The sequence below is a fragment of the Rhineura floridana genome, chromosome 7 (assembly GCF_030035675.1).
Source record: "Rhineura floridana isolate rRhiFlo1 chromosome 7, rRhiFlo1.hap2, whole genome shotgun sequence".
In the NCBI taxonomy this organism is placed as follows: Eukaryota; Metazoa; Chordata; class Lepidosauria; order Squamata; family Rhineuridae; genus Rhineura; species Rhineura floridana.
In genome coordinates, this window is record NC_084486.1 from 32,885,993 (window position 1) to 32,910,308 (window position 24,316).

General features: G+C 42.5%; 1 protein-coding gene across 6 annotated transcripts in view; it reads right to left on the minus strand.

Annotated features, from left to right (window-relative positions):
* Positions 1–24,316, minus strand: part of CTNNA3 (catenin alpha 3) — a 1,138,512-nt gene that overhangs the window by 222,659 nt on the left and 891,537 nt on the right. For all 6 annotated transcript variants that reach the window (XM_061635143.1, XM_061635147.1, XM_061635148.1 and 3 more), the window contains one exon: positions 16,233–16,384. In XM_061635143.1, coding sequence (XP_061491127.1) covers positions 16,233–16,384 — 152 coding nt within the window. The remainder of the gene's footprint in view (positions 1–16,232; positions 16,385–24,316) is intronic.

Here is a 24,316-nt window from a genome sequence, read left to right on the forward strand (position 1 = left end):
TGAATTCACTGAAAAATTATGTCTCTGCTTGTGTTCGTGTGTGTGTGCAATACACAGTTCAAAAAATCATGTGCAGTTTTAGTCAAAACATTTAGTCTTCCACCTTCAATAAATTGGAGATTTTAGATTTTTAAAAAGGCAGTGAGAATCAGGGAAAACCTGTTCTTGGACAGCTGTCTTGGCTCTATAACCCAGATGTCAAAGAAGCAAGAAGAGGAGCCCATCTCATCTTTGGTGGACTTCAGAGGGGATGATGTTCTTGCTTGCTCTGAGTCCTCCTACCTCCCAGCTTCCACTGCTCTTTCACACACACACAACACACACACACCTCCTCAAGCTCAGTTTTATTCTCCACTTACAGAAGAAAGAAGAAGAATCAGGAAAGAGATGCTCAGGCACCCACAACACCAGGGCCCAGCCCAGCCATATTTACCTTTGGCTGGCTAGGCTCTGCAGCCACGAGAGGCACAATCAGAATGGTTCCCAACAATAGTATTAAAAGCATATTTTTTTTAAAAAAAAGTTGATATTCTATCCTCTCCATTAAGGGCATGGGGCACTAGTGTTTTGCAGTCTTGTTTTCCAGTTGTTTTCTCTTGCTGCAGTATCTCAGATTGCGCACAATTTCAGAAAGATTCTCAGTCCAAGATAATGGAATCCCATAGTTGGGAAGGCAGCCACAGGTAATACTGCCTTGGGGGCCCTCCTTTGTGTAATTGGCACACACAGATATGTGACTGGATTCAGACTGCCCATAGGCAGACCTCTGCTCATGGGACTTTCCTTCTGGAAAAAGAAGGAAGCAATTTTCACTGATTCATCCTTCCCCCTTTAGCCCTGTTCCCACCCCTCACCACCACCAAACCTGCTCTGGAGGGTCAGGGAACCCTCCAGAACAGTATGGGAGGTGGGGCTGGGAGGTGAAGAGGAAGCAGCAAAAAATGCACCCCCCTCTGTTAGTACTCATTCTGTAATCAGAAAAGAACAGCAACTTTTGATCCAACCCACTATATTTAAGAGGATATCCCCTGCCTTTTGAGGAAGAAGGTATATTGGGATGAATTTGTTAGAGGTGTTTGGCTTAGGGACACTTGAGAAATTCAATCTTTGTGAATTCCAGTATGAAGGGACCTGATCTGCACCTTCTGCACTAATGTACAGGTTGAAACTTAGTTATACACAGGCTTTCTCACTTCCCAAATGTTTCAATGCATATCTCAGGTCAAAAAAAGTTTCAAAATGAGATTTGAAATACATATTTTATGAGAAAAATGACTAGTTTGCCATCATGGATGAACACAGACAAACTGTGGTTAGTCTTAATTTGGTTTGGGGAAACAAGCCAATTTAAAACTTTGGTTTCTGATCCTAGCATGTTTCCCTAAACTGTAAGTACAACTAACTATAGTTCCATGTTCACACATAAAAACAAAACACCATTATTTGAAAACAAACCAAAAGCCTCATATCTCCTCCTCATGGGTGATCAGGAGGTGAGGAGAGGAGAGGGTATGAGCCCCAGGCTCAAACTGATCAACAGTAATCTATAGTTTTAGCATTATCTCCAAAGCCATCATAGTGTTCATTGGCCACTGTAATTTTAAAATCCCACTCTTATTCCTTAGCAATCTCACTGACAGTTTTCCACAAATGGAAAATATGGTTCTTCCTCTCCTTCCTCTCCACACACTTAAGTATGTTGTGTCCCAGTGTAAAACAACAATTATTTAATACTTTTCACTCTGTGATCACATCCCTAAAAGTTAAAGGAACTTCTCATGACTTTCTGGCCAAGCAGCACAAATTCAAAATGTTTCATTCTGATTATCGGGAGGGTGTGAGGAAAGCTTTCTGTGCCCTGGTTCATGACTAGTGGTGAATTTACAGTTGTGGTATTGTTCAAACAACTGCTTGCGGTGAGCTATTATGATTTCTAACCATTTTTTTGCTTTGTGTAGTCCTTCCATTTCCACATACAGCCCCTGGCAGCATTATCTTGCCCAGATGGTGGCCCCATGTCACTTTTGTAGGGCTTCAAAGAGTATTGCTTTTGAGGCTCCACTACTCTCCCAGCATCAAACAATATGCAGCACAGACAGCTGCCTAGATACCATTCAGCTGCCTCGGATAAACAGAGCAGTGAACCGGAACTCCACTTCCCCAACCCTTTAGTCCTTAGCTACGTTGCTGCTTTCAAAAGGCCAGCCAGATTTCCTTGGTATTCTGAGTACCAGCAATACAATGCCTGACTCCAAATGTTCCTTAGTATAGAAATAAGGAGAAAAATAGTTTAAATGCAAGTGTAAGTCAGTTACATATGTACGGTATTGACCAATGCATTGTTTAAGTAACACTTGCGTCAGTATGGATCAAACCTATTCGTTCATAGCCAACTGTTACAGAAGTATGTTAATCATCTGTAATAGATGGGGCTGCAGGTCAGTGCATGCAAAAGGCCCCAGGTTCAATCTTGGCATATCCATAAGGAGGTGGAAAAAAACTCCTGTCTGAAATCCTGGAAAGCTGCCACCAGTCAGTGTACACAATAGTGTGATGGATGCAGGGGTTCGCTGGTCCTTTTCCAGCACCTTGCTCTTCAAGTAGGCCCTGATCCACATTACCAAACATCAACCAGGCAATGACTCACGAGGAAACCATACATGGACACTGCCTGCAGGCTCTACCTGCGGGGCCCTCTCATTCATCTGTCTGAGGGAAGGGAAGGTCTCTGTAGCTGCAGGGTCCCAGCCATAATTAAGGGTGGGGAACCTGGAGGTTCTAAAAGGCCTCAGAGAGGATGAAGAGGGACAGGGGAAGTCTGGAGTAGATAGGTCTCAAGGGAGTAGGGTTGCCAAGTTCAGGGCCTGAGACTGATCCTGTATCTTTAGGAGAAGAGAAAGTCAGCCAAGTGCAGGTGTTCTTGCAACTCTGTAATGGGAAAAACCACAAGGTGGAATTCTCCCTTCCCCCTGCACAATTTTTAAAGATACAGAAGACCTCTTGGTTGCCAGGCCCAGCCTCTAAGAGGTTTTCTGTATCTCTAAAAGTCGTATAGGGGGAAGGGAGAATTCCACCTTGTGGTTTTTGCCATTACAGGGTTGCAAGGATCAGTGAACTTAAAGAACACCTTCTTCTAAGAGGATATTCTCCACATATTATCAATTGCAACATCCACCAAGCCTCCATTCTGTCCAGAGAAAACCTCCTCCATTATACTGAGGTGTCAAAGAGCAGAGAGCAATGGATTCCGTTTGTGGTAGATTTCCATCCAGCATCTCCTAACTATCACCGAGCAATCAGGGAGAGCTACTCATTGCTGGCAAACTCTGAACATCTTACTAGAGCCATCAGGAGGCCTCCTGTTATAGCATTTTGCCAACCTCCTAATTTGCGCAGACTGTTGGTGAGAGCTGTGATTAAGCCACCTATCACCAATCCAGGGCCTCATCCTTGTCACTCCAAACGCTGCATCATCTGTGTGTACCTCAGGGAGACAGCCACTTTTACAAGCACTAGGACAGGCAGGACATATTACATCAAACAAAACAGCACCTGCAGGTCCTGCAATATAGTTTACATCATCGAGTGCAAAAGACCAGGATGTCATATCCAATATGTAGGAAAGACCACAACTGACCTACTGAACTGTGTGGGAAGGAAGATGGCGGCAAGCATCACTGGTTGTTTTATTCCTCCTCCGTCACTTGGAAGATATTAACAGCTCTACCAAACTCAATATCCTCAACAATATCTTCAACAGTCCATGCCAGTAGATTTGTTAAAAGTGGCCGACACAAGCTAGTCTTGTTTCAAAAGGGACTGCCTTCTCGCCTGACCGCTTGTTTGTTTATTCACCTCACCAATCTTCAAGGCCTCTACCCCCACAGCTTCCTGAGCAGCCTTTGAAGCCTTAACAGCTATCTACCCTCCCACCCCGGCAAGCAAATTTCTACGCTGGGGGAGACAACTTGTAGGTAAGAAAATAAAATTAATTTGGTGACAGTCTGTAGGGCGAAAAGTGAAAGTCAACAGAAAGAAAAGCCTTTCATCAGTAGAACGACGGGGGAGGACTCCCACTCTGCTATTATCGCAAGACAGTTAAAGGGAAAGACAGAGTTTTGCCACACTTTAAACAGTTCTCTCCTATTCTTTTCTGTTTGTGTTCCACCCTGAGCTTTAGAGTGCCAAAGGCCCAATATCACTATGGTACTTACAAGAAAGAGGTATAAAGACCTAGGCATAATGCCTCAAACAGGAGACGCCCTTTTGAATGACCGGCAGGCTAAGATTACACAATTTTTTTCGCCAAAGCAGGAACAGATTCAACCTCAGGAGGTGTCGCAGCTCTCTCCACAACCGTCCCTGGGCCCCTCTCTTAAATTACAAAAGCGACAATTTCTGGCTAAGTGATGTCCCCTACCTTCCGAACTTAGCTAAAGAAATAGCGGATGCAGATTCCCAGCCCCACTCCCAGGGCAAGGACAAGGTACATATAGAAGCTTTGCTCCAATAAACTCTGCACCTACCAGGAGTGATTCGTTTAAAGAAACCCTCAAAACTAAAAAAAAAACCGCTGGACTCTTCCCCACCTTATACAAAAAACTTTCCCCTAGCGGGTTGGTCTTTCCTGATTTTGGAGGAACTTGATCTTATTAAATCCTTCATTACTGAATGTAACAGCCTGCTGAGTACCCTGGTAAACGCCATCGGGAGAGTTTCCCGAGGGACTGGAGATAGAGAGGCAGTCCTTACCAACAGTCAGCACTCGCAAACAAGGTTAAGAGCTCCTAAGCATAAAAAAAACCGAGGACGCCCAAAGAAAATTTCAAAAAAGTCAAAGAACATAAAAAATCCAAGATTACCCTGGTACAAGAAACTGAATTACAAAACACTTTTCAAATTACTTGACCCTTCCAACCTGCCCTTCGAGATACATCCAGTCGAGGTTTCCAAAAAACCGCCAAAGAGGAAGGTGGCAATCAAGTCCCCAGAAGAGGCTAACCCTCCATCACTCTTGCAAGTGCCTGATCCCCCCCTTTACCATCTGTCCATGCATTGGAGCATTCTCAAGGCCATTGCACCCCCTTTATCCCCGGACTGGACATGGCAGAGGTCCAGAGATGCCAAATTAAAGCACAGTGGAATCTGACTTTGATTCTGGATAAGCTAGTTCTAATAAACTATCCAAAGCTGCCCGGTTTCCAAATACAACACCATCGGAAACTTCACTTTCTGGACCTCATGGAGACTATTCTCCCTGGGTAGTTCCACATATCCCACATCAAACGCATCAAGTATATTTTTAATAATTATAGGACCGCACGTGCCATCGTCTCGTTTATGAACTCAAGTTTAGCCAGAGTGGTCTATGATAGCAGGGCCGCCTTTGTGGACAGTGGGATCTCAATCACACGGTTTTTCGTGAATGTGGCTCCCCCACAATCACTAGGCATTGTTGGCCTAGCTCCAACCATCCACAGGAGTGCCAAGGTGCCAGAAACCTGCAGAAATCTGCCAAGCCATGTGCTCCACACAGAGCCAGCCACTTGCACTATTCCCCCACTGGAAGACCTAGATCCCGCATCTGACCTCTTTGTTGAGGCACTCCATCCGGAGGAAACCCAGTTGATCGAGTCCTTCTGCGGCTTACCAAAGAACGATCAAACAGCAATCATACTTAGATTGGCTCACCTTAAAATGCTTCTGGGAGATCTGCAAGCTGGTAACCACTTTCCCTCCCACAGAGGTGAGCTGTCGCACTTTAAATCCCTGACACCTCCTGCCGCTCAAACTGGAAACTTGGATAACCCGAGTGTAATACCTCCAAGCCGCACCACCCACCAGGTAACGGCTGAAATAAACCCAATCTCTTTTAACAACATAGCTCAAAGCCCGGGGAGCCTGACCTTGGCCAGGCACTCAAGCCATGGAGTTAAGCCCCCGGAGGCCCCTCCTGGCTCGAAATGTGTTACCTGGACGCCGACGAACTGGGATCCCCAGGGAAGCCAGCGCCTCGACCATGCTCCCCGGTGCGCCCTCATGGCCCAATCTCCTCAAATGTCAGCATCTTAAACCCGGACACACTCGGTCTTGGAAAACTCAATGCAATGACAGAACCAAACATTGAAAGATTCCACTCTCCCACTGTCCCCCCTTGGGTTTCCATCACCGCCGGAAAAACAAAAAACTTTTAAGAGCCGTCCTGAAATGCAGGGCCCTTATACAAACTTCCTCTCGTGGAACAGCGCAGGATGGAAAAATAAGGTGGCGGATTTGGAGCTGACTGGCTTTTTACAATCTTTTGATATCCTCTGTCTTGAAGAGACATGGCTTTTAGACACTAACTCCCTCTCCCTACAGGGTTTTAAGACCTGGGAGAAGCCAGCAAAGAGAACCGCAGCTATGGGTCGTGGTAGTGGCTGCCTAGCAACTTTGATAGCTACCACACTGGACGTACTCATCATCGAGCCCCAGGGAGCAGCCCCTGACATCTGTCTGCCTTTAATAATATGTGCCTCTGATTCCCCCCCTTATATGTTTAAATGTATATCCCCCCCCTGCATCCTTGTCTAGCTCTGTCCACCTGGTCGGAACTGGAAAACTATCTGGACAACCTTTTATGTGATTACCCGTCCCACCTTCTCCTTATTGGCGGAGACTTAAACGCAAGAATGGGTGCCAGCTACCCCTGCTTAGAAAATAACCTTTGGGCCTCATCGGACGATCTGATAACCTTACATCGGCTGTCCCAGGATAAGAGTACCAACAAAAATGGGCGCGCCTTGTTTCCCTTGATTGTTAGATCCCAGTTAATTTGTTTTAATGGCTTGTACCTGGACTTATCTTATGGGTTTCATACTTTCATTTCAGGGAAAGGCGCCAGCGTAGTGGACTATATCCTTGGGTCACCTCCCTTAGTTGCTTTTGTTAAAGAATTTTCTGTCGAAGCCAGACCGGACAGCGACCACCTCCCCCTGAGACTTGTCCTCAGTGGCTTTTCTTGCCATTCGCATTTATCTACATCTGCCCCGATGCTGGACAGTCTGCAAGGGTCAAAGCGCCTTAAATGGTCAATAGAAGTTGGGTTGGCTGTAAGACGACTATTAGAGTCGACTGCTTTGTCAGAGCTTCGCCAGTTGGCCTTAGACACCCCAGTCGACATTTTTAGGATATATGAGAACACCATCAACGCGCTCAAACCCCTGGTAATCCAAAAAGCCCCAGTCTGGACCCCATGCGGCCCAAAATCATGGTTCGATAGGGAATGCCGAACTAAGAAAAGAGAATTATGTGCCCAAATTAGAACTACCAGGTGAGATAACTCTGACGCAGCCACAATTCACCTGCTCTCATTAAAAAGGGCTTATAAAAGGCTACTTAAAGGAAAAAAGCAGGCCTTTTTTTACCAACAACTGGTGGGCCCTGGGATGGGCACTATCTCAAGGAAACGACCCCGAATTCTGGAGGTTAATTCAGGGGGGGTTCGCCCAAAATTATTTTGTGCCCATCCCCCCCATTCTTCCGGAAATCTGGGTCTCACATTTCCGTGCCATCTTCGGGAGTGAGCCATCACCATTGCTGTCTCCCCCCGACGACCTGGCCATACTTCCATCATGGCCCCCTGTCTCCACCGGCGCCATCCCTACCAGCTGGTGCACTAGTATAATAGTCCCCATCTTCAAGAAAGGCGATCCCTCGGACCCCTGAAATTATAGGCCTATTAGCCTATTAGACGTGACATCTAAATTGTACGGGCACTTCCTTTTAAACAAATTGCTAGAGTGGGACTCCAAGTACTCTATTATCCATCAAGAACAGGCCGGATTTAGGACAGGTAGGAGCACAGTCAACCAAGCTTATATCCTCCAGCACTTAATAAAAAAGTCTAACCTGGACCCAAACGCTTCCCTTTATGTGGCATTTGTAGACTTCTCCTCCGCTTTTGACTCCATTGACAGGGAGCTGCTGTGGCGCAAATTAGGCCAAACCAATGTTGATAAAAGACTATTGTGGTTTATTCAATCTCTCCACCAGTCTAATTTTTTACGAGTCCAACTTGGGAGGAATGGAACACTCTCTTGAGAAATACCAGCAGAGAGAGGTGTTAAACAAGGGTGCATATTGGCCCCTTTTCTTTTCAACTTTTTTATAAATGACATCATTCCCGAAATGGCCTCCCCTTCTTTCTTTCCTCCATCGGTGGGGCCTAGGAAAATTTCATCACTATTATATGCAGACGACCTGGCCCTGTTTTCCCTAAATAAAATAGGACTAAAAAGAATGCTGACCCGCTTGGAAGAATACTGCAAGGCCCAGCGCCTGCAAGTTAACCATTCCAAAACCAAAATCATGGTATGTGGGAAACATAAGAAGGCAAAAACAAACTGGACCCTAAATGGGAAATCACTAGATCAAGTGCAGACCTTTAAATACCTAGGCATAAACTTTAGTGATAAACTCTCATGGAGATCCCAGCTGGAGGTCACCAAATTAACGGGCTCTAGAGTGATAGGACAAATAAGAAGGTTTTTCTATGCCTGTGGGGGCCAGCTGGTCATGCCGATGTTAAAAATCTTTATGGCTAAAGCCCTACCAAAATTTTTATATGGATCAGAGCTTTGGGGCCGTTCACTTAAATCTAGCCTCGAGGTCCTCCAAAACACCTTTATGAGACAGATCCTGGGACTTCCTCGTGGTACACCATCGGCCCATTTAAGAGCCGAATTAGGCCTCCCTTCGCTGGCAGCAAAAATTGATCTGGCTTTCTTAAGGTTTTGGAGGAAGATCTCTATCTCGGAGGATACCTCTCTTATAAAACTCTGTTGGCACGAGCAGCACCGGATTGGGGGTTGGGCTCAATGCTGTCAGGCAATAATTGAAACCTACAACCTCTCCCATAGGAAACTCTTAGATTTAAATACTTCTGAGCTCCGTAATTGGGTTTTTAACCATGATGCGAATCAAGACAGGGCCACAATAATGGCGGCCCCTTTTTCAGCTTGGTTTCCCTTGCTTAAACCCAATCATGCTGTCCCACCCTATTTCGTCTCCCTAACAAGTGCCCCTTTGCGTAGAGCTTTCACAGAAATCAGACTTCAAACAATGCCTACAGCTTACCTTGAAGGTAGGTATCGGGGTATTCCGATAGAGGAGCAAATTTGTGTTTGCGGCTGTAAGGTGCCTGAAGATCTAGTGCACTACATGCTCTTTTGCCCCCTGTATAGGAATCCTAGACACAAATTCCTAGCACCTCTGATCAACCTTAAAGGGGGGTTACCTTGCGACATCCTAGTAGCCGAGCTCCTGGCCGATAAGCACAACCAGGTAACAGTTGCGGTGGCCAACTTTGCCCTAGCTGCAAAAAAGCTAAGAGCAAATTACGTAAAAGCAAAATGCCCCCAACCTTGTAATGATCGCAAATTTTAAGTTGTATTGTTTTAATGGTCGTATGGTTTTAAATTGTTTGTTGTATGCTGTGCAATGGCCTATGGCTAAAAGCAAATAAAGCGCTGATTTGAACTGACCTACGCACGTGCTTCAGGAACCACAAGTCAGCAATCTTGACAAAAAAAGTGGAGCAACCAGTTGCAAAGCGTTTTAACACTAAGGGTCACAGCCTGTTGGACGTTTCCATTACAGCGATAGAGATGCCAGCAGATCCAGCAGCATTGACTAAAAGGGAGAATTTTTGGATTTACTCTCTGGACACATTGGCCCCACATGGCCTGAACCTGGAGGACAGTACCACCACTACTTAGCTTCTGCAAATGAAGCCCCTCTGAGCATTCCATCCCCAAAGCTCTGTTACTGCCACCTTGGTAACAGCATTTGTATGTTAGCAGCTGATGAAGGCAGAAGCTGAAACGTTTTGTTAATACAATAAAAGCCTCTGTTTGGTTAATCACAATTATGTTCATATATATTTTTAGGTGATTAACGGAATCCTTATAGGGATCCAGAGCAAGCTTGAGTGAAGTTCTGTTTGTTGCTTTCAAAACTGTCTTATTTATATACATATATATATATATACACACACACACATATTTTTCTCAGTTTCTGCCTAGTTTTTTCACTTGGCATGCATTATCTTATTTGCTACCTAAAGCGTGGAGATATTACACTGCACATGTAGAAATGTCCTCTATATAGACATTAAGTGAAAAAAATGGTTTGATCCATTAATTAAACAATTAAACATATGGTCAGCAAAAGGGGAAAAAACTGTTCTGGTTGTTAAGCAGTGATTTATTACAGGTACAATACTCAGTGGGGTTGTTTGCTTTATATGCTCAGTGGATGAAAGAATTACATAGCTATAGACCGGTCTTTTTATTATTATTAATCACAGTGTGCTTTGGAGAATTTTTTTGCATTCTGCTTATTTTCAGGGTTTTCTTCTCTGGTGTGAGTTTTATATTTTGAGAATGCTGCAATTGAAGTTAGTTAAGCAAAGCCAGGAGGATTTCTGATCTATATTTCCTTTCGTTCATATAGCCAGTCATCTCTGTTCAGCTGCTGAACAGCTGTTATATATGTAAAACTTAAAACAGGGAAGGTGAACCTGTGGCCCTCCAGACGTTGTTGGACCATAAATCCCATCAACCCTGACCACTGGCCATGCTGGCTGGGCTTGATGGGAAATGGTGTCCAGCAACATCTGGAGGGGCACTTATTCCCCATCCCTCTCTTACACAATACATATTTTCACAAAAATACTTCTGTAGCTATGAGGATTCACATTCACTTTCAAACTTCAAAAAAATCATAGCATCTCAACTTTGGTTAAGCCCACTGTAGGAGTGCCAGGCTCAGGGCCTGAGACTGATCCTGTATCTTAGGAGAAAAGAAAGTCAGCCAAGCACAGGTGTTATTGCAATCCTGTAATGGGAAAAACCACAAGGTGGAATTCTCCCTTTCCCCCTGCACAACTTTTAAAGATACAGAAGAGCTTAGAGGCTGGGCCTGGCAACCAAGAGGTCTTCTGTATCTTTAAAAGTTGTGCAGGTGGAAGGGAGAATTCCACCTTGTGGTTTTTCCCATTACAGTGTTGCAAGAACACCTGCACTTGGCTGACTTTCTCTTCTCCTACAGATACAGGATCAGTCTCAGGCCCTGAGCCTGGCAACCCTAGTTGAAATGAGAGGGAAGGTAAATTTTCTGTGTGTTTTCTCTCCCTGCAAAATGTGTCCCCTTTGGATATCTTTTCTTTTATGGGATGGCACTATACACATTCAGGTTGCTTGGCATTAAGGCCATAGCAACAGTGCTCCTCTGTTCGTTTTTTAGCTGACTAACTGCAGCATAGGTCCCATTTTTGTCTAAAAACCCCCAAGTCCTGCTTGCTAACGTAATGTTGTCATCCAGCTAATCAGATTTGGCAAAATGATGTCCTTAGGGCAATACCCATGAAGGACACTGCCCTCACTCTGAATTAGCTTCATTTCCCCACAGAAATTCACTGCACCAACATGCATCTCTCAAATTTGACTTTCACCAGCAAAGTTCTGTATATTCAAATGCTGAATTTCAAGTCTGTGCAAAATTTCTTTTTGGCTTGTATTCTTTTCTAGAGACATTATGAAAGCTGTTCTATTTTTAGGACCAATTTCATTATCTGTGGACCTTGTCTTCAGTCTCATCTATGGGTTCAAATGAACCTTTGAGGCACATGAATCTGACCATATATGAGATCCATGTGTCAGGGGTTTTCACACAAGGAGCAAGCCATAATGGGCAAATATATAAGAGGACTTGACTTCTGTCTTGAACAATATAGGCTATAACAGAATATGTGGTAGAATATGTGGCAATCAATGGGGAAAAACTCAAGTAGGGAAACCATCAAGGCACTTCAGCATACACAGAATGAATGGATGGTTTGGGGCCATTCATGAGGTTTAGATCTAATTTGTCCTTCTTTAGCAAAGCAGCTAACACAGCAATAATGGAGTCTGCAGTAGGACAGAGGTTACCCACAGTTCATCTCATATTTCACTGCTTGTTCAGCAATGCAGTACAGCACTTGGCTGTGATCTTCTTCCCCACCCCTCTGTGTGGGTGTGTAACATCCCACAGTAATTACATGGCTGAAATAGTTCCCAGGGAGCTACCATTGAAAGATTCTCCTTTTCCTTTCATGTAACCCCCCCCATACACACACAACCATGGATTGGCGTCCTTGTTCATTTGCATCTCCCAGTCATATTTGGATCAAGAATTCTTTGCTTGCATTAGTACTCAGATTCTTGTGTAATGAGGAGCCTGGTGTGTTTGGCAGAGAATCAGTGTGTCCCAGCAGTTGGCTGTAAAGCATGTTAATCTCCTCACCTTGGCTGCTGTGGATAGCACATATGCCAAAATAACATACAAAGGTACTGAAGCACCTTAGAGGTAGCTAGAAATAAAACTAGTGTTGATGGATTGGATGGTACCTAATTAGGAAAGGAAATGCAACCCTTTTCAAAATACATGCAATTCTTTCTTTTAGCTCATTTCTGGGGTTCAGGGGTATGGCAAAGTGTGCCCTCTGTTATTAAACCAAATCTCAAAAGCACTTCACATGTCAAGCTCTCATAATGAAGTTTATGAAACAGAACTGTCCAGATGGCCTATCTGATTATTTAACTTTTTCTTGAGTAGCCAATGCTAAGCATTCTAATGCAGGTTAAACAACAGCTGGCACCAGCATCTGGCAATCTTGGGTCTCTGCCTAGGACTAATTCACTGTGATTCCTAAACCACTTTCCCACCTGTGCTCCTTGCACCCACTAGGCCAGTTCTGGAGACCCTGCAGCCCTCCAGATGTTGTTGGACTCCAACTCCCATCAGCCCCAGCCAGCATGACCAATAATCAGGGATGGTGGAAGTTGTATTCCAGCCATATCTGAAGGGCTGCAGGTTTCCCATCCCTACTGTAGACCCATGGGTAGGATGGACTAAAGGTGGCAGAAAGGAGCATGCCATGTCGCATCTTGGGGTAGGGCAGTTTTCATTCTGGGGTGGGGGGAAGAATGAAGAGTTTCTTCAGGTTTCTTTGACTACCAGCACCACAAACCCCAGGAACTGTCCCTGGACAAACCCACATACAGCCTGCTTAAGCATTTTGTTGAAAATGAAAAGGCAAGGTACAATAAATAATATGTAATAGATTTTATTTTTTAATTCATTGTCTGCTTTTTACAAATCAGAAACCCCTCAAAGAAACTGAGACATAAGGGGGGGAAACCATACAACACAATCCAAACAACTTAATGGTCAAATAAATATAGGAAACTAAAAGCAATTTTTACTAAAATAAGTCTCCCTTCCAGGGCCGGCTCCAGGCATGCGGGGGCCCTTGGGCATCAGCTTGCCTTGGCCCCCCGGTGGGTGAGTGGGTGTGTAAGCACGCACGAGCCCCCCATGCACCCCCCATGGCCCCCCTACCTGTCTAGTCTTTACCATTGCCCTTAATGAAGATGGTGGCCACGGTTTCCCTAAGGGGAATGAAGCCTCCACCGCCAACATTGTTGATGGCACACGTGTGTGCTACGCACGCACATCTCTGCCATCAACTAAGATGGTGGCAGTGGCTTCAGTACCTTAGGGAAGCTGTAGCCGCCATCTTCATTAAGGGCAATGCTAAACAGCCTGCTGACAGGTAAGTGGGATGTGTGGGGGGCACGGATCCTGGAAGGGGAGTGGAGGGCCCCTCAGGTGGCCCTCAGGGGCTCCTGTAGCTCCGGGGCCCTCAGGCCAGTGCCCAACCTGGCTGCCCTTTAGAACCGGCCCTGCTCCCTTCTTCCTCACCCCCCAAACACGAGATTATCACTCAAATTCCTGGGAGAATATAGTTAAAGGAACAGGTCCGTAGTTTGGGGATCTTATTAGATCCGCTTCTGTCACTTGAGGCCCAGGTAGCCTCGGTGGCACGAAATGCGTTCTACCAGCTTCGGCTGGTAGCCCAACTACGACCCTATCTGGACAGGGACAACCTAGCCTCAGTTATTCACACTCTGGTAACCTCCAGATTGGATTACTGTAATGCTCTCTATGTAGGGTTACCTTTGAAAACGATTCGGAAACTGCAGCTAGTGCAGAATGCTGCGGCCAGAGTTCTTACTGGGACGAAGAAATTCGACCACATAACACCTATTCTGGCCCAACTGCACTGGCTTCCAATATGTTTCCGGGCCAGATTCAAAGTGTTGGTCCTTACCTATAAAGCCCTTAACGGCACTGGACCGCAATATCTGATGGAACACCTCTCCCGCTATGTTCCTACCCGTTCACTCCGCTCGACGTCTAAGGCCCTTCTCCGGGTCCCAACCCATACAGAGGCCCGGAGAACAGTAACAAGATCTAGGGCCTTTTCGGTGGTGGCCCCCGAATTATGGAATGCCCTCCCAGATGAGATACGCCTGGCGCCTTCTCTGTCATCTTTCAGGCGCCAGGTAAAAACCCACCTCTTCACCCAGGCATTTTAAAGTATTTTAAGCTTTTAATCTTATTTTTTTAGTTTTCTTTTACTTTGTTTATATAATGTTTATATTGTCTGCGCAATACACACTTGCTGTATTTTAAATATTGTGGTTTTATCATGTTGTACACCGCCCTGGGAGCTGCTAGCTATAGGGCGGTTTAGAAATGCAACTAAATAATAATAAAAAATAATTATTATTTCTATGTTTGATTAGTACACATGTACACCCTCTCACACGTAAACCTGTGGAATTATGGAGTGTGAAGCATTCTAAAAATATATGTCAGTTCTGTTGGGTAAGGTCAGCATTGCTCCTCTAAATCTATCATGCCCATCAACTTCAAGATATGGACACAATTATACTAGCCCACAAAAACATTTTCTGTCCATACAGGACAATGTTAGAAATTTGTGGCTTAAATGAAAAGACCACCAACTTTAGGAAATTGTCATTTCCTCATTGTGCTGAGGTGATTCTTACTTTTTACGGGTGACCCATTTACAAGCCTGTCATAACATCAGGCTATTTTCATGTGGCACAGAAAAATTAGATTTCAATAATCAATCATAGGACTAAATGCCTCTGCCCAAATGTCTTATTGCATAATAGTCTAGCAGTAGTTTTCAGTTAACTTTAAGGAAGCCTATTTGTGAGGAGGGGAAGGCAGAGAGAGAGGAGTGCAACTGCTCTTGAGCTATCAAGCATCAAGTTGTATTGCAGGACTCTGATGAACATCAAAAGTAAAGCTGCAACCAATTGTGCCTAAAACAAAATTTCAGTAGAATTTGGAGGTTTGGTCTCTGATGGAGTGTCCAAGGAATTTCAAGGGGAGCAAAAAATAGAGAGTTTCAATAAAACTAGAAGAATTTTGGGAGCAGGGGAGAGCTCTGCTGTGTGTTTACACAAGTGTTCACTTCTTCCTATCCCCTCTGCAAACAGCCTTCTATATTTCACCATTCCTCCTGTCACATCCATAATTGATCTTTTTCTGGCCTCATCATACTGTACAAGCACAGCAAAGAAGACAGATATTGCATTGGTTATTTTACTGATTATTACCAAGGTGGGAAATCAAAATGGCAAATGCATTTCATACATGATTTTACAATTCATGTTAGGTGCAGTGCCATTTGCAACAAGTGAATTTGGGATTTTCAGTTCATTTACTAATTTAAAATGTGGATGCAAGCCCAATCCTGAAAGCCCTAGTGTCTCTCACAATATCCATGCAGTATTCTGCAGCTGATATTTTAGATGCAGCTTCTACAGAAAATGTCCCATATTTGAAGTATACCAAGGAACATGAAAATAAGTGCCTTGGAAACAGAATGCGTTTTCCTTTCCAGATATAAGAAAGTCAATATCCCTTGCAAACTTTTATCCATACATTTTCTGTATATATTTATATTTTGTTCTTAGAAAAAATAATGAACATACTGATAATGTTGCAAAGAATTCACTCTGCATAATTTAATTTGCATATAATGTAGCTCACTTTCTTAGAGGCAATACAACTTTTTCCTGAGTTAAAGGAGTAACATGAGAGTCCCTACACTATACATGTTCTGTCTCCTATAGTAGGTCCCAAATGTTACAATGCAGTTTCTCTAAGCAAAATTGAAATACTTTATATTTTATGGAAGAATGTATCTCTGAATGTGATATCTGCCCAGTTGCCCTGTTTAGCTCTCACTCGGATGAATGCTGCACAGCAAAATGGCTGACTAGTCTGTGTCAATTAGCAATGAATGAAAAAATCAAGAAACTTACCCGAATCATCATAACTGAGCATCTAATGTCATGAACTGTGTCATAGACCTTCTTAGAGATGTCAACAAACTGATTGTCATCAAACAGATGAATCGTATTCTTGCTTAGATTTTCCAGTGCAGTGTTGACTTGAGTAATAAACTCTGGAATCACTATCAAATGAATGAAAAAGAGGGGGGAAAGAAGATGATTGTAGAAATTTTTTAACTATTGTGTTTTAGTTTTAAGAAATCATTATGTATCTAGTTTTTTTAAAAGCTTCTGGGAATGATAGTGAAAGGAAGATAATATAGAGGGAAGAGGGAAAGGAGATGGAAGGTAGACAGCTTGGATTATAATATGTAGCACATTAAAATTCAATTTGTCCACCAACTAAGGCTTTTTTGTAAGAATTAAATGTTGATTCACATGATCATTCAGTGCATCGTACTTAGTGGGAATCTGTCTGATATTGCTGTACTTAAGCTCCCTACTCATATTTCCATCATTCCTAAGTCTAGGACACAAGATGTGAGAAAGGAAGAATTTAGATAGACAGAAAGAATGAATACATTTTATGGAACACTAAAAAAGCCATTTCCCTTCCTGCTCTATGTTCTTACACTTGCCGTTTTTCCAGAGTTGGGTTAGCATGGAGAATTGTTCTGTTGGTGTCATTATGCCAAGAAGTGGCCTAGTTTGGCAACATACACCTCTCTAAGATCTCATCCTGCCCTGGGTGAAGCACACAAGAGCTAGGAACACATTTGCCAGCTTTAATGCTAGAGCTCAGTTTCAAAGATTTTTCACTATATATTTAATCTCAGAGACATGAGTACAAAGAGATTAAGAACTTTGAACCAGGAACCAGAATACACATCTTTTATGGAATAGCTTTCTGAGGCTTTAGCTAGGGACATCAAGAACTGACAGCCTCCTCAGGGCAATAAAAGCCCCCTTTGGAAGGGAGTCAGGAATTCACCTGTATGTTCATTTGATTGTCTGATTGTTCATATATGCATGTAGACTCTCTCCAAGCATGCTGTAACCTGCATTTTCTAAGATCCTGCCTTGATCATGTACAAGCAGAACATATGCAATTGCTATATAGACAGGGAATAAGATGACCATATATGAAGGGCAAAGGCAGGACAGTGTGCACAGTCCTGACACTACGATCCATATATGCCACCTTTCCCATTTTGTATCTCTCAATAGCAAGAAGAAGGAAAAATCTATCCCTATCACTAAGGCTGCAATCCAATACACATTTACCTGGGAGTAAGTCTCACTGAACCCAATGGCGTTTACTTCTGAGTAGACACATATTGCATTGCAGCCTAAGAAATTTACTTACTGGCTTTGAAAAAAGGTTTCTTCTTCATGGGAACTGATGGCATATCCTTCCAGGATGTGCACCATAACAAAATTAGTTGCATTGTTATCAAATGGTAATTTATGGTATTCAAAGAATGTACCATTACCAAACAATGCTACTAAGTGTTAAGGATCACATTGCTGATTGGCAATGCTACAACTAAAAGTTATAGTGACTTGGTCCAGGTGTACCATTTTCCCCCACAGGACTTCCCCATAAAAGGGATGAGAATGGAGACATATATTTAGACTTATTAAAAAATATAAGCAAACTGTATAAAAGCTTAGGCAAGAGCACTTTCTTTAAGTACCCATGAGTTAGGCAGTGTAGATCTTTGGCATGATTCACGGGACATTCTTTGATTTGTAAAAGGAGGATACCTGAGGATCTCTACGGTCCTGATTAAATAGCATTTCACCATTCTGGATACCTTAATGGAAAACACTTTAGTTTTAAAAAGGGATCTTTCTAAAAGATTAGACAGGCTATTTAAAAGGGGAAAATGTGCATGCTATTATAATTATAATGGTCAGTGTTGCTCTTTATATTACTGTACTTTCTTCCAGACTGGGTAAGTTGACTGGTATATAGGCACTGTAGTCCAGTAAAAATTAATTTAAAAGTATACATTGATTTGTTGATACCACAGATCAGTTATCACCTATTCACTACAAATATAATCCTGAAATTAATCAGATTCAAGGAGAAAAGTTTTGCTAGTTTTCATCAAAGCTCAATAAAGGAAATTGTCACTTCAAAGAAACCTTTTCTTTCAATCCCTCCTAAGTGATCTGCAAGTACTTAACGGAGGTTTTCAGCAACTTACAATCAAAAGCTACTTTTGCCAGCACACCCAAAAAGAAGACTTGAGAGAAATTAGGTGGTAAAATTGTTATATGCTGAATATAATAAAATTAGAAGAGCTGCAAAACCAATCAACCAAATTATAAGAGTCTGAGTAGGTATGTTTAGGTAATAAGGATGGATGACATCCTTCCTATCTGCTGGGCATATTTACAGCTGCAAACTGTGGCCATGCAGCAAAGGACTGGAAGCAAATTTCCCCTTTGTTATGTGAGCCTTGGATATGGGCTCCTGCTGGGAGGAAGGGCGGGATATAAATCAAATAATAAAAGAAAAAAGAAAATGTTTATGAGCCTCATACATGCATCCTGGCCCCATTATCCAGCATTCACCAAGGTGTGCATGCCAAGTCTAAAGGGCACCCCCAAGGAACCCCAAGCCAAAGGCAATGGAAGGTGACTGAAGAGAGCCCTTAACCCCCTAATTCCTCAGATGTTTAACAAACCAAAATTTAAATTTTCCCTCACCTGCCAAATAATTCAAATAAACATATACCCCACTCCAAAAGCCAATTACAATCACCTAACAGTGTGATGTAGGAGAAACAGAGGAGTCTCAAAGGCCAATCAGAAGCTCCCGAGCGGGCAGGCAGGTAGGTATATGAAGTGCACAAATCAAGAGAAGAGAAATGCGTGGGAAACAAAGAGAGCATGAACAAATGGAAAAGACCAGCACTAGAAGAAGAAAATAAGTACTAGAGAGAGAATGTTGATTTCTGAATAACTCCTCTTTGCAGACACTGAGGGATTGTCTTGCCGCTGTTTTCTTTAAAAAATTACTCTTGAAACTCCCCAATGAGTCAGTGTGTGATTCAAAACTAACAAAAGAGAAGAATCTCCACAATTCAAATAAATGTTTTGGAATGGGAATGAGAGGGAAGATTACATTACCTCCATTCCTAATTCTTCTACAGTGTCTGCCGCCCAGTGCAATTATCAGTGAGGGTGGGTCAGGGATTAAGAGCTACTTTTGTCTATAGAGAGTGTACTTGTACTTTTGTTTTGTATTTTATATACCCTGCTCCTGATTCCCCCCTCGCTTATGTCTTAGGATGCTGCTGTGATGTTATGAGACTTTGTATTGTATTATGTATTTCTTATCATTATAATTGTGTTTTGTACTGTATAGATATTATGTTACATATATTTACATATATTGTTTGTGGTCTCTTGGTATATATATATATTTAACTAATAAATAAATAATTTTGAAGCACTGAATGATCTCTGAGTTGGTTTCAACTATGTGGCTGCCCTTTCATGCCTTAAGGATAGCAATGGGTCAGGAGGGGTGGCCAGAGCGGTTAGAACATACGGGAAGAAGTCATATTGAGTGTATTGTGAGTCCTTCCTCCGCATCCTCACTGCTTTCCTTCCTCCTGGTATGCCGATAGGGACCAGCAGCAGCAACAGCAAGTGCAACTGAAGGGAGCACACACATATCCCAACAAGAGTTCAAAGGCAGTCACCTTTGTGCATCTCCATAAGGCTCAAATATTCTGTAGCAGCAGCAGGAAGTCAGAGGAAGAGAAAAGGGAGATAACTGCCTTTTCTTTTTGAGACTCCTGCTCTTTGTCCCCAATAAGCAAGCCACAGCCGGTATGTATTGTATAGGACTTTAGGAAAGGCAGATTTACATCTCATTACACAGAGATGGGGGGAAACAGGCTGCTTTTAAATACAGCCTCCTTGGATTTAAATGTGGTTCTTGTATTTTACATTTTGTGTGTGTGTATTCTGAAAGTATTTAACCTTAAATACTTAGGTAGAAAGTGGGTGGGTTGCATGCAGCAAAATAATCAATAAAATTAGTAATATAAAGTACACTTTTTTCTAGGATAGGTGGAACAAGGAGACATTTAGAGAATGCCAGTCTCCTTGATTTCATCTGGGATGCCAAGGTGAACAGCTGGTTATTTGGGCGGACATGTGGGAATCCCAACATTTTGAAGGGACTCTGTACCTTCAGAATGGAAGGTCTGGTGGACACTGGAAATCTAGGGACTGTGGGTCACAATCCGCAAGAGCGCCATCCAAAACGAGCCTTTAGATTTCAAGTTAACAATGGGGAAAGAGTGAATTAATCATGGAGGGGAACAGTATTATTATTACTCAATGAACTATGTTTTAGATGTACTGAGAAAACACTGAAAGGTTGGTAACCAAACAGAAAATATCTTCCAGTATGATGATATTACATTATTAGATTGTTAATGGTCTGTTCTCTGTTATTATTCCACTTTGCCATAACACATCATTTCATTTCCTAATGTATTAAGGGCTAGTAATGAGACAAACCTTGTACCATTCAGGTGGAAGCACTGACATTAAGTCTCTTAGATGTAATGGAAGTTCCATCATTATGTTGCATCATACACTGTGTAATTCCACATGTTGTCAGGAAGAAGGGAGAAAGTTATCTTGTAACATGTAGATCTGTATTGAATATTCTTCAAAGAGTCACAGGATGAACCACCTAAGAGTATTTCCACAGTGAACTTAAAGAGATCTTTGGTCACATGTTTCCTAAGACACTAGACCATTGCTGTGATGAATAATCTGCAACTATTTACATATATATTTGTAAGGATCACATTTACAAAAGAGGAACCTTCGGTGACCCATGGAGGGGGGAGCTTTGGTGACCGACGCAGGGTCAGGGAGAGCTCTGGTGACCCACAGGGAGAATGGGGAGGGCTCTGGTGACCCATTGGCAAAAGGGTGAGGGCTTTGGCAATCCATTGGGAGGGGAAGGGAGGGCTCTAGTGGCTTGTTGGAGGAAAGGGGGGGCTCTGGTGGCCCGATGGAGGAGAAAGAGGGGAGGGCTCTGATGGGCCATGGGGGGTAAAAGGAGGAGTTTTGGTGGCTCATGGAGGGAAAGGGCGAAACTTTGTTTTCTTTTCTTTCTCTAGCAATCCCAGTCCCATCCTTATTTACATTTTGTTTTAAAAAAACTTTGTTCTCTGCTTTTTTAATTTTTTATTCAATTCTCATTGCTAAGAATTATAATTAAACCTTGTGGGCATATTTAAGCCACAGTTTTCTGAAATTATTATTATTGTTGTTGTTGTTGCTGCTGCTACCTACAAACAATAAGAAGCTTGTGTGGTTACACATTGTTGTTGCTGTTTTATTATTATTATTATTATTATTATTATTATTATTATTATTATTATTATTATTATTTCCAGTTGCTAACAACAGTCACTCACTCACTGCTGCTATTCGAAATCAGGCCCCTATATGACAGGGTCTTTTTTAAAAAAAAAAAAAATCTTTCTTGGAAAAAGCAAATTTTAAAGGTGGCCAACATGAAAACTCCTGGAGCTACCCACCTGAAATTTGGCAGGGTTAATCTCCTTTACAGGAGCTAACAAGTCCCCAAATTTCATGTCCTGTGTGCTGCCAGCCCATGCCTGCCTAATGCTATTCATTTGTGTCTAGTATCTCAAACCTAATTTTTTAAAAAAACGTTTTGAAGAAAGGGACAGGGAAAACACAGGAGTATGAAAACTGGTGTGACTGAGCACTCAACCATTTTTAAAATATGAAAAAGCAAACCTTAAAGGTGGCTAGCATGAAAATCTCTGGAGCTGCACACCTGATTTTTTGGTAGGGTTAATTATTTCTATAGGGGCTACTAAGTCCCCAAATTTCATGTCCCTGTGTGAAAAGAAAACAAAATCCTTATGTCTATTTTAATGTTAAACTTTAAAGATGGCTAGCATGAAAATCCCCAGAGCTATCCAACTGTAATATGGCAGGTTTCATTTCACCAGCTACCATGTCTCCAAATGTCATGTCTCTAGGTTAAAAAACAAGGAAGTTATGGACTGTTCTGTTTTGCAATGTAAGTCAATGGGATTTCCAGAGATTTGTAATATCTAGATTGTGATCCAGATTCAGATCCAAATTGGGTCAGTTCAGGTCCGAATCTGTCCAGACCGGATTGGGTCTGTTCTGTATTTACAAATCTGAGCCACAAATCAGATGGTGGAGATATGTGCACAGCCCTAGAAATGATCTGTTCAGATACAGATTAAAATGAAACAAAAAAGAAAAGAAAGAAATAGAATGATGGCATTAATGCAACAGACAACTATTTTGGCTGTTTGAAAAGGCTTGAACTGTATGACACAGGCAATCTTTGCACATCACAGAAATCTAAGGTTCTTTGTAATTAGTCCTTGCAACACAGTAGAGAAAAGCGAAATATTAAATTGTTTCTAAATTTTGTTACACTGTGATGTAGACATTCGGTAATGTTTTTATAATTAAATGTCATTGGTTTCACATTTTGCACGATATCATGAGAGACAGCTCATAAGGGCTTCCATAAGTGGGGGGCTAAGCAGACCTGTCACAACTTGCTTTTGATATCTGCTCTACATTGTAGGCCTTATTGTTCATATTTAATCATAAATTCTATAATAACAAGCTTGGAGGCTAAAGTCAGAAAGGCTGATTAAAATATGTTTCTGGGCCGGGCTGGGTGGGAGGTATCTGAAATAACTTAATTCCCTTTTGGTAATTTAATGTAAGACAGAGTGTGAAATATAACAGAAAAGTCCCAGGTATGGCCTGAAGGCACACAAGGGCACCATCTTGCTGAAGCTAAGCAGGTCTGGGTCTGACCAGTACCTGGGTGGGAGACCACCTGGGGATCATATATATGCCACCTTAGGTTTTCTGATGAAAGAAAGGCAGGATATAAATGAAAGAAAATGAATGATCTCTGTCTGGCTTCCATAAGGAGGATAATATCAAAAGGCCCAGTATCCATGCCCCAGTCCCTCTCTTCCCAAATAGCCAGGAGCACAGGACTGTTCAGCTTATCCTTCTTTATTAGGGTCACCATACACTGTTCCTCAGTGAATACCCTCTAGCAGTTCCATGTTGGGCCCAGACTGAGGTCTCACATCTCACCCTGCAGCCTGCCAACCACTCAGGTTTCCTCTCAACACCTTTTCTCTGCTGGGCTTTGGCTCAACTGGAACTCCAGTCAGGCCCCATCTCTTCCCTTCCTCCTCCTGTTATATGGAACTCTGAGGCCTCACCGTCAACAGCTATGTCTCTCCCTATCTGTCCTTATCTGCCTTATCTCCCAGCCATTCTTCATCAGCAAGCTCTGGTGACTGGAGACCTGATCCTGTACCCACACAGGAGGGAAGGCCAGGGTCAGTCCTTCATATTTGTTTATTTATTTATTTATTTATTTATTTATTTTAAACATTTATACCCCGCCCTATTTTCGAAGGAACTCAGATCAGGGCAGCTTACAATAAAACAGAAACAGTTAAAAAACATCACTATATTCAATTTAAACAATTTAAGTGAGTTAGATACAAAGTAAGTTAAAAACTAACTACTATAATTAAAAGCCCGTCTTAATAGAGCAGTCTTCACCTGTGCATGAAAGGCTGATAATGAAGGGGCCAACCGAACCTCGCTAGGAAGAGAGTTCCACAGATTAGGGGGACAGATACAGATTAAAATGAAACAAAAAAGAAAAGAAAGAAATAGAATGATGGCATTAATGCAACAGACAACTATTTTGGCTGTTTGAAAAGGCTTGAACTGTATGACACAGGCAATCTTTGCACATCACAGAAATCTAAGGTTCTTTGTAATTAGTCCTTGCAACACAGTAGAGAAAAGCGAAAGATTAAATTGTTTCTAAATTTTGTTACACTGTGATGTAGACATTCGGTAATGTTTTTCGGTTCTGTCCCCCATGTTATTTAATATCTACATGAAACCGCTGGGAGAGGTTATCTGGAGTTTTGGAGTTCGGTGCCACCAATATGCAGATGACACCCAACTCTATCTCTCCTTTCCGCCTGATGAAACCAAGGAGGCCGTCC